Source organism: Pseudonaja textilis, chromosome 1 (assembly GCF_049901715.1).
Source record: "Pseudonaja textilis isolate UNSWEBS1 chromosome 1, rPseTex1.2, whole genome shotgun sequence".
Classification (NCBI taxonomy): Eukaryota; Metazoa; Chordata; class Lepidosauria; order Squamata; family Elapidae; genus Pseudonaja; species Pseudonaja textilis.
Window position 1 is genome coordinate 99,349,635 of NC_141990.1, and position 11,451 is coordinate 99,361,085.

Consider the following 11,451-nt stretch of genomic DNA (forward strand, 5'->3'; position numbering starts at 1 on the left):
ATTCCCTTAACAACCATGTTACTAAATAAACAACTGCAATGGTTCACTTAACAATGAGGGCAGGAAAGGTCGTAAAATGGGGTAAAACTCACTTGATGTTTCACTTAGCAACATAAATTTTGGGGTCAATTGTGGTCGTAAGTGGAGGCGTACCTGTATGCACAATTTGAATCTTACGTTAGAAGCAAGAAATTAAGAGCCAAGGAAATCATGCTTTTGTACTGTGTTATCTCCTGCTTCTAGGTCAAATTTTATTTGGGCAATGTCTTATTCATGGCGTTCCACTTAAGTTTCAGAAGGGATTAACAGTTCATTGTGCTCCTGTTTATACATATATGCAAGGAGGTTGCTGCTTGAAAATATATAATTTTTTTTTAGCCAGTTTGTAAAATGTGATAAATGATTTTACATTATAAAAAGCAAAGGAAGCTATATTGGTCAAAAGGAAAAATCCAAGTCCATATTAGAGTTGCATCTTTTATTGTATCAAAATTACAGAATAGAAAACAAACTTGAGTTCCCCAAAATTTTTCACCAGAGAAGATAATAAGCAAAAGAAGTAACTGGGAGAAGGCAAGAGATGGGAATTTGTAATCAAAATAAGTTCAACAGAAGCCTCTTTCCACTTTCCAATTCCTTTGACGAAGAGGTACAGAGACCTTGGGAAATGTATTAGATCAACATCACAAAAGGAATGTGATCCTAACAAAACTTTCCCAAAATAATTTGGATACAAATTCAGAGTCTTTCTAATGATAATATGTACAAATCAGATATCAGTCAATATATAGTGATTGCTGCTCAATCAGCTTACAGTTGTGCTCATAAGTTTACATACCCTGGCAGAATTTATGATTTCTTGGCCATTTTTCAGAGAACACATAAACTTTTCTTTCACTCATGGTTAGTGTATGACTGAAGCCATTTATTATCAATCAAATGTGTTTACTCTTTTTAAATCATAACGACAACAGAAACTACCCAAATGACCCAAGTTTACATACTCTGGTGATTTTGGCCTGATAACACATACACATACAGGTTGGCACAAAGGGGTTTGAACGGCTATTAAAGGTATCCTCACCTGTGATCTGTTTGCTTGTAATGAGTGTGCTCCTGGACTCCTGACAGGCCCTTGCATCTTTTGTCCAGTGCTGCACTGATGTTTCTGACTTCTGATTCATGGGGAAAGCAAAAGAATTGTCAAAGCATCTGCAGGAAAAGGTAGTTGAACTGTATAAAACAGGAAAGGGATATGAAAAGATATCCAAGGAATTGAGAATGCCAATCAGCAGTGTTCAAAGTGTTTAACAAGAAGTGGAAAATGAGGGGTTCTGTTGAAACCAAACCAGAGTCAGGTAGACTAACTAAAATTTCAGCCACAACTGCCAGGAAAATTGTTTGGGATGCAAAGAAAAACCCACAAATAACTTCAGGTGAAATACAGGACTCTCTAAAACCATGTGGTGTGGCTGTTTCAAGATGCACAATAAGGAGGCACTGGAAGAAAGATGGGCTGCATGGTTGAGTTGCCAGAAGAAAGCCATTGCTATGCAAATGCCACAAAGTATCCCACTGCCAAACAGCACAGAGACAAGCTTCAAACCTGCTGGTACAAAGTCATTTGGAGTGATGAGACCAAAATTGAGCTTTTTGGCCACAACCATAAATGCTACATTTGGAGAAGAGTCAACAAGGCCTATGATGAAAAGTACACCATTCCTACTGTGAAACACGGAGATGGATCACTGATGTTTTGGGGATGTGTGAGCTACAAAGGCACAGGAAATTTGGTCAGAACTGATGGCAAGACGAATGCAGTACATTATCAAAAGATACTGGAGGAAAATTTGCATTCATCAGCCCGGAAGCTGCACATGGGACATACTTGGACATTCCAACATGACAATGATCCTAAACACAAGGCCAAGTCGACCTGTCATTGGCTACAGCAGAATACAGTGAAGGTTCTGGAGTGGCCATCTCAGTCTCCTGATTGACCCACTCTGGGGAGATCTCAAACATGCAGTTCATGCAAGATAGCCCAAGAATTTACAGGAACTGGAAGCTTTTGGCCAGGAATGGGTGCTTTACCATCTGAGAAGATAACGAGCCTCACCCACACACACCACAAAAGATTACAATGATGTTAAAGGGGGCAACACACCGTATTAAGAATTGGGGTATGTAAACTTTTGATCAGGGTCACTTGGTAGTTTCTGCTGTCATTATGATTTAAAAAGAGTAAACACAGTCGGTTGATAATAAATGGCTTCAGCCAACCACTAACCATGAGCGAAAGAAACATTTTTGTGTTATCATTCATATTCTCTGAAAAATGGCCAAAAAATCATAAATTCTGTCAGGGTATGTAAACTTATGAGCACAGCTGTATATCAATGTGGAGGCTCTTCTGAAGCAATGTTCTGACTGTTCTCTATGGAAGGATTCTCTATGATGGGATCTGGAGTATCCAGAAGAGGTTCAGCATCATCCTTTGCAATGTCAGGTGGAATCCCGGGTTCCAAATTCCAATCCATGTTTCCTTTGTCACTGGCTTCTTCTTCAGACTCTTCTGCCAGCTTATCCTGGGATTCAGCTGTTTCATCATCTTTTTCATACAAGAAATTGCAAATCATGTTTGGTCTGCTATATGAGAAGTCTTTGTCCTTAAGATCTAGCCATTCTATGCCGCCTCCTGCCAAATTAAAAGGAGGGGAAAGAGACAGGAAGGAGTTAGTAAGAAGAAAATAAACAAACAAATGACATTTTATTGAAGATTCTGTTTCGTCCCTTATTCATATCTTGCTCTTCTCTTCTCCCCTCTTTTCTGGTTTCCCAGAAATGATATCACTCTGTAAATGATGTTCATACTGAGAATGCTGCACAGCAAAATTCAAAGATTATTTGGCCGTTACTTGTGATTAAAAAGATTCATGTTGAGATAATTCTGTATTACAAAAATGCATATTGCATAGCTGCTCTGGTGAGCTACTACAACAAAACGTGAGAAAAAACACCACTTCCAAATTTAAGGTTTCTAAATCTAAGCGAAATACAACATTAAATGGAAATATTTGTATCACATGAATTTTCAGTAACAGGTCCTTCTTATGATGGGCAACCTTGATTTGAACTCCAGTAATGGCAGATTTGGGTTAATCTGCAAAAGATCTGGCAGGTAATGTTAGAAAGGATAAATGAAGGTAGATGGGACTCTTGCCCTTTCCTGACCTGCAAGATTATTATTCTGACATCAAACAGAACATACACTGTTTTTTTCTCAAATTGATTCTATCAATTAAGGAGTGGGAACATAAACAATCCTGAACATTTTTAGTAATTAATTTATAAATATTTATAGTTTAGGATATTATGATCAATTGGTTAAGATCTCATTAGGATAACAGGAAGAGTTGCTGAGCTGCAATTTCATAAAAGCTCAAATTGGCTTACGATGTTAGACAAGCAATATTGTTATGTTGCTATGGTTTATAACATTGTATTCTGCAATATAATATTTAAACTATCCGTGAACCTAATTAGAGTATATAAAACCTGGACAGAAAAGAGCAAAAAAGCAATACATGATATTAAGGGATCTTGTGTATATACCTAAAGAGTATTTTAGACAGAGGAAAGAAAAAAATGCAGTTTTAGAAAAAAAGGATGAATTTTTAGAATTTGAAAATCACCTATGTTCTCTTCCCCTTCCTTTTTCTCAATCAGAAGTGTCCGCGTCATATTTAGTTTCTTCATTGTGTGGCATTTATATTTTAGTTGCAATTTTTGATTGCCTTCCACATCTATCAAGAAAAAAAGCAGAATGTTTCTCATTTTTACAAAAAACAACAACTTTATTTTAGATTCTGAAAAATTAAAATAAAACTACTGCTTACCATGATCATGGTTTTCCTCAAACACTACACATGTTCCAAGGGTATCTGAGGATAAGAGTAAACAGATTGCTAAGGGAAAATATAAATTTATTTTAAAGAGTAATATTTGCTCAATTCTATGAAAGAATTAGAAGATTGCATGCATAAATTCAAATTTTATTTACAGCCCAAGATCAAACACAATAGGCTTGTATATAGTGCAGTATCTAAGTGGTGTGCTAGCATAGAGGGGAAGAAAGTTAAGTTTAATCCTGGACATTTTAATAGCAGTAGCAATAGCACTTAGACATATATACAGCTTTATAGTGCTTTACACCCTCTCAAAGCGGTTTACAGTCAACCTCTTGCCCCCAACAATTTGGGTCCTCATTTTACCCACCTCGGAAGGATAGAAGCTGAGTCAACCTTGAGCCTGGTGGGATTCGATCTACCAAATTATAGTGGGAGTAGCTTGCAGTACTGCGCCACCGAGGCTAATTAATAGTATATGTGAGACATATTCTACCTCCGAGTGTGAACAGAAACAAGTTTGGTTTTTAGATAGGAAGCTTATGTATCTTCCAGTTGTAGCCCTAATAAATATCGTCCCAATTTGGGCTCAAATAGTCTCCTATGTGGAGCACATTTAAAAATAAGGGCTAATTATAAATGTGGCTAGTATTAAGCTTAACCTCACTATCCACAGAATTGCATGCTTTTCCTTGATTTATTTTTAAATTTGGTCACTCAATCAGGATTTTTTACATAATCGAGGCAATAACTGATTTTAAACTGTAAGTTAATTTTTGATCCATTTATTGACTAGAAAATGAAGGTTCCCTCTGTTTCTATAGAAAAAAATTACAAAGAAGACAAAAAGAAAGTAAGATGGTTCTTAAGGTTCATGTTACTTTACATTATAGCTTATAAAATAGGCTATTCATTACTTTTCTTACCTTCATATTCTCCAGCAAAGATATATCTGTCTATTTGCAAAATAGGTCTCTCTGTGTCAATCCCCTAAAAACATAAAGACAGAAGCACATTTGGGAGAAAGGAAGTCAGTGAGTTCAAAGCATGATCTAAGCCGGGTAATATCTCTAAAATTGAGAAAATTGACATGTCATTACAAAATGTTTGTGCATAGACAGACATTTATCACTGCCATTTGTAATGAGCAGGAATACCCAGACATCATGAGTATTCACAACAGTACCCTGAATATGCTTTCTAGAATGAGCAAGCTTGGATAAAATGCGCTGTTTGTTGTGTCTTTAGTATTACTAACCAAAATTTACCATACCTAACTAGTTTTTACTTGGGGAAAATTGTGTCAAATTTGGATGGAAAGGGTACAAGAGATGACAATAAGCTAAGAGTTTAGCAAACAGGAAATAAGCAGAGCAAAGCATTTTGTTCTTCTGTAAGGCACCAAGAAATCTACAAATAGCAGAAAAATGCTGTATATTTTAATATAGAAAACCAATGATAAACAGGTTTCAATTATGGAATGCTTCAGCTTAGCAGGGTTGTTTGCTAAATGCAATAACAATGGCATATAAAGGAAATAAAGCACCCGCGACAATAAAGAGAATACTTAGTAAATCATAAAACAGAAAGTAGGGCCAAGATACATGATGTTCCCTTAGTACTTAGTAAACCTTAAAACAGAGAGTAGGGCCAAAATACATGATGTTCTTTTGATTGTGCAATATGAATAAATGTATAAAGAATACTTGTGGTTATATTAGACGTATGCTGGTTGGTGAACATACTGAATATATACTTTTGCATACAAATGATTTTGATTTGTTGGCTGACAGCTAAAATGTTTTGCAGCACATATTAGACAACTTGTAGTAAGGAATATGGATCTGGAAATCAATGTATCTAAGACCAAGATGGTTCTGTTTCATGAGGAAATTAGCACGAATAACTACAAGTTGTATATAACAGTGGAAAAATCTAGAATAAGACAGTGTATTTCTGTACTCAGTAGAATGCTGATTAAGCACAGGAAAATGTATGGAGAGATTTTAAGATGTGGTCTGTTGTAAGGAATGGAAGTATGTGTCCTGTTGCAATGAATGTTTGTTGTAAAAAGCAAAAAAGACTAAGTAAAAGATCACGCTTGTGCCCACTCTGTTAAACAAATTAAACTACTGCCATTTTAAAAGATTTTGAATGCAATCACAATTGTACTTTTTAATAAGAAGATATATTAATTTATACTATGTTAAAAACACTCACCAAAATCTTGCATTTATTATCACATTTTTCCAGAAAGTCTGAATCGATTATTCCAGACAATTCTACCACAACTAATTGTTCCTAGAGGAAAATTACAAAACATTTCAAATAATGTATTTAACAGTTCAATGGCATATATACCCCTTTGCAAATATACATTATCAGAGGCATTGTTGCAATATGGGTATTTAAGCATGACTGTGACACTATGAAAAAGCAGCCATCCAATCATTTCACCCAAATGTAAAATTCTGTGGAATTTATTTGTGTCGTCCTCTGATATTGGCTTGCCCTTATCACTAAAGAATCAAATGAGCTAATATAGTATGGGAATTAGCACCAGAGAGATCCACGTTCTGTTTTCTTCTTGGTCACTGTAAAGTACAAAGTAATGTATGCCACCATGTAAGCTGTCTTTAGTGGGGTAAAAATCTAGTAGAAAAATAAGTAACCATGGTATTTCAAATCCAGCCTCCCCCCTGCCCCCAGAATTGCTGATTTTCTATCCTGCTTCTATATAGTGCTTCACTTATCTTAATAGTTAACACATACAAGGCAAACTTACATTAATTCATTGGAATATAGAATGATGTTCTGTCATTCTACATTGCACCATTAAAAAGATTACACCTGCAATTCAGAAAGGCAGTTCTCTTCATTTGGCGATCAAAGCCACTTCTTTCTATTTTGTTCAAAAACTGCGATAAGGGTAGTAAATATGTTAAGTTACCAACTAAAGAAAAAATAAAAGTGCTTTAGAAGAAATTCTTCCCATTAGGTTTACAGAATGATACTACCCTGGAAGCCATGCATGCTAGTTCCAGATTCCTGGAAAACAGCAGAAAACTTAAAATAATATAAAATAAAACCCATAGCTACAGAACAGGAAGCTCCCACATGACTTACAGTAAAAAATAATTTATTCATTTGTTGGATTCCTGTTTGTCATGGAGAAAATCTATATCACCAATCCATAAGCTTTGTGGTTTGGCAGCCTGGCTTGGGGTGGGGGAAAGAGGGAAACCAGGCCAAGTGGGTGGTGGACCAGGTGCATACGCACAGCTCCACTTGTGCAAATGGTGTGCGCATGCTGGCGTGCACACGTTGGCCCGCTACTCACACTAGAGATGCATGAGCACATGCACACCAGCCCATCTCTCGTACAGCTCGGTTTCAAAAAGGCCATGACCTGGTAGTGGGCCGCAACCCAGGGGTTGGGGATCCCCGATCTATTTGGTTATTAGGAGCCCCAAACAACTCGATAGTACACAATCAATATAATCTTTATATCACCTTTTTCCTCCAGGAGCCTTGACTTACATACTATTCTCTCCTTCAGTTTTTCCCCATTTAATGAAATAAAATACAAATGAAATGATATTTATAATCCTAATTAAAGTGTTTCCCCCTCCCATTTTCTCAAAGGGAAAAGGGCTAAGCTCTCATCAGATCCAGATTCCTTCCAAGCTATAGAAAAGGATTCAGTTCCCAGAGAGCAGCGCTCATAAATCAACCGGCTGTTCTCTAAACACGGACAGATGCCACGTTTTCAAAGCCCAACCGGCAGTGTTGCTAATAAAGCTTATGGGAACCAAGGTCTAAAACATCTGGAGGACTGCAAATTGAGAAAAGCTGGAGTACTTCAACTGCCCGAGACGGCTCAAAACAGGGACGATACGCAGCAGCGCTCCCTCAGAGCCTCCTTACGGGTGAAATGGGGCTTACACCGAGGTAATTATATTCACGTTAGTAAGGAACAGGCCGAAGATCCTTCCTCTTCCTCTTTTTCTCTCTCTCTCTTCCTTCCTTCTTTTGTAAATGCAAGCCAGCCTATAAACGGGCTGGCGAGCGCTCTTATTTTGCTGCACGCGTTGTGTGCCATTAATGCAGCATAACACATTGAAAAGCTAAGGGTCCTTGGTGCTCTCTTTGCTTCTTGGCAGATTTTTCATTACCCAAACTAGGTAACATCGTAGCCTTGATGCTACCTAGTTTGGATGATGAAACGTCTGCAAGAAAATCATCGAACTCAACGAGCACCTCATTTCAAATATTCCACAAATATTCTCCTGTGTTGGTACATTACATTGGTACATTGGTTGCAGGGAAATGCCCCGCGACATCATCAAGAGTCAGCAAACCCGAAGGAGAGAAAGCCCCCCTTCCCCGACGGTCGCCCTTCTGAGGCATCTTGCAACCCACCTCGACCTCTTCCTCTTGCTGAGTCCCATCCGCCGCCGCCGCCTCCATGCTACCAGGGCCTCCGCCGGCTTCACGTGACGCTCCCGCCGCCATCTCAAGCTGAAACCTCTCGCGTTTTCTGAGGCAGAAGCGCCGCCAGGCGGTCGGAGGGGGCAGTTTTGTGTGGTGGGTTGTGGCGTGAACGTCGAGCTCAGCAGCCTGGTTTTACCGGGGCTTGTTCACGACTTAAGTCTGGTTGGGGAAACGGTGGATTAAGCGCTCTAGTGCGTAGAGTAGCCCGAAGCGGTCTCGTCCGCCTTCAAACATGGCTTTTCCCTCTTCTGGCATTCGGTAGAAGCGAAATTCTTAGCCCACAATTTTCTTCCGAAATAGAAGTGAATCAGGCTTACATTATCCTAGTAACGGACAGATGGTGTGAGTCAGCTCTCTGGAGAATAGAATAGAATAGAATGGAAATCTTTATTGGCCAAGGGTGATTGGACACATAATGAATTTGTCTTTGGTGCATATGCTCTCAGTGTAGATAAGAAAAGACGATATTGCTGGGAAAGGTGGAGGGAAGAAGAAAAAGACGACCAAGCAGCAAGGTGGATGGACTCAGTTACAGTAGCAACGAATAGCTGGAGGACTAGGCTAAGGACAGATGATGGGAGAACATCAATTTCGATGGCCATTAAGAGTCGAGGATGATTTTTGTGGCACTTAATCCATCAATCAGAAGCAGCCTCCCAGATTTTAATTTTTAGAGAAGGGTGGTTAAGGATCTGGAAAAAAAAACTACTTCCCTCTAACTTTGTCCTGTGATTTATACTTTGTTGTTCCACATCCTATCATTTTATTTATGCAAAACCACTTTGTAAATCAGTTTCGTCTGCTTTATCAGTGATTTGTTGTAAGAATATCTCTCTGCCCGTCAGCATCACTAGGGACGAGAAATACTATTGCAGTTGTGTAGCTGATACTTTCTACAACAAAGCGATTGGCTTGATATTTTATTTTTAAAAATAAAATTTTAAGATAAAAACTATCAAACCTGGACCATACTTGTGATACCATGTATTGCTAGAATTATTAACTGGAAATAAGCTGAGCTGGACAATTGGGACAGAAATAGCTAATGAGTATTAACCATGTGTTACATCTCCACTGTGATGTGGATTATACCTGCCCTGTGGAAATGGAGGCAAAAGTTTATTTCAGGTCAAACTGCTGAAGAAAAAAGCATGCCTTGGCTGATTATGTAAAAGCCAAGGATAAGCACTGATGTAAATTAAAAATTAAAACTTACTGAATGTGCAGAAAACAAAACATGAATATCAAAATAATGTAACACAAAAAAGAACAGATTGCAGGGAAGGAAAAGCAATATGGTCAATTTCTACAAAAGATCAAGGGGAAAGTGGATAAAGATAAAACCTAGCAATGGCTTATAATTGGAACATTAAAGAGAAACTGGAAGTTTGATTCTGGTTGTGCAAAAGCAAATTATCTAAACCAATGCAGCCAAGGCCAGAATTGAAGAAAAAAAACCCACCAAATTATTCAAATTGCAGGTTGTGCAAAGGCAGAAGTATGTCATATATACTTAGCTTGTGCAAGATTGCACAAATTGATTATGAACAATAGCAATAGCACTTAAGATTCACATGCCATTTTATATAGCTTTACAGCACTAAGTGGTTTAACAGTCAGATATTGCCATTAACAATCTGAGTCCTCATTTTACCCAGGATGGAAGGCTGCAGTCATCAAAATGATTCATTGCAACTTCTGTAAAAATTATGTGCCAGTAATGAAAAATTGGTGAAAACTTGAAATAGTAAAAATGTTTTTATTATGTTCTGAATTTATATTTAACACAGGAAAAAAGTGATTTCCTTGTTTGTTCCTTAAGATTCTCTGAACTGTGTTGTGTATATTTTTTCAATTTTCAATACTTTTGGGTGTTCCTTCTGTTGCATGATAGTTCCAGCATTTATTACTATGAGTTGTCTGTTAACAATTATTGACAGGGTTGAATATCACCTATAAAACATTTTATATGTTCTCTCTAAAGCAGTTTGTAAATGTTATTGATTTGTTCCACAATTCTTCCTGTTGTTTTAAGTTTTGCATCCAATTTATTATATATGCTTTTATTTGGTCTGTCTTATCATGTCTAAGTTTATATATATGGCCTAATAGATGAACTTAAGCATTTTAAATTGTCATTTAAAAAAAAAAAAATCTCCTTGGTTTTGAAGTCAGATTTTGTAGATACATCAGCCATCATATTATGATTTGCCACAACATAATGAACCATATGCAGGTAGTCCTTGATTTATAGCTGGTCCTTTAATGACCAAAGTTATAACCTATCTGGAAAACAGAACCTACAATCTGGTTTTGAAATTTGGATGGTCAGTTCCCCACCACTCCTGCAATCACATGACCACACTTCAAGAGGCTCTTACCAACATAGCCACTTTATGGCCACTATTAACATCCTGTGGTCATGTGACTGTTCTCAGCAAAATCTCACTATAATAAACAATGGATTCACTTGTTTTACCACTGCCACATTTGCTTTAACAATTGCCACAAAAAAACCCTGTAAAAATCACATGACCCTTTTTTACAACCATCATGATATACGACTGTAATGGGCATGTTCCACTTATTGTATGCCAAGGACTACTATAATGAACACTTTAATCTAGTTTGTGCAATTCTGGTCCTGGCAATTATATTTTGATTAGACTCATACGAAATATTGAACTAAAGATTACCCAACCACATTTTATCTTAGTCCACCATGTCTGGACTAGAAAATGGAGCTAATAAAGTCAGACAAATTTGTGGGAATAAATTTAGCTGCTTCACAGATTGTGAAAGTCAGTAATTAACCAAAGTTAAAAGGCAGAAATTCAGTCCCTGAAATTTCCTCAGATGGGGAAGCAATACTGAAGAAAGAATAATCAGAATTTTTTTACGTTTTCAATCAGTATATTAGAACACTGCCAGAGCAAAGTCATAGGTAATATTTATACTTTTCTGAGTTATCCAAGAAATTTACTTCACAGTAAATAATCAGGTCTCTGTCAATTATATATGGTTCCATTATCAACTGGTGACAAGATCT

General features: G+C 37.3%; 1 protein-coding gene across 1 annotated transcript; it reads right to left on the reverse strand.

The window, feature by feature from the left end:
- Positions 1 to 463: 463 nt before the first annotated feature.
- On the reverse strand, positions 464 to 8,762 carry GTF3C6 (general transcription factor IIIC subunit 6). The gene is made up of 6 exons (XM_087912904.1): positions 8,331 to 8,762; positions 6,129 to 6,209; positions 4,835 to 4,898; positions 3,900 to 3,944; positions 3,696 to 3,806; positions 464 to 2,698 (listed from the first exon to the last, which is right to left on the reverse strand). Exons 1-6 carry the CDS (start codon positions 8,421 to 8,423, stop codon positions 2,397 to 2,399), a joined length of 696 nt encoding a protein of 231 aa, XP_087769030.1. The 5' UTR covers positions 8,424 to 8,762; the 3' UTR covers positions 464 to 2,396.
- Between the last annotated feature and the right edge of the window lie 2,689 nt (positions 8,763 to 11,451).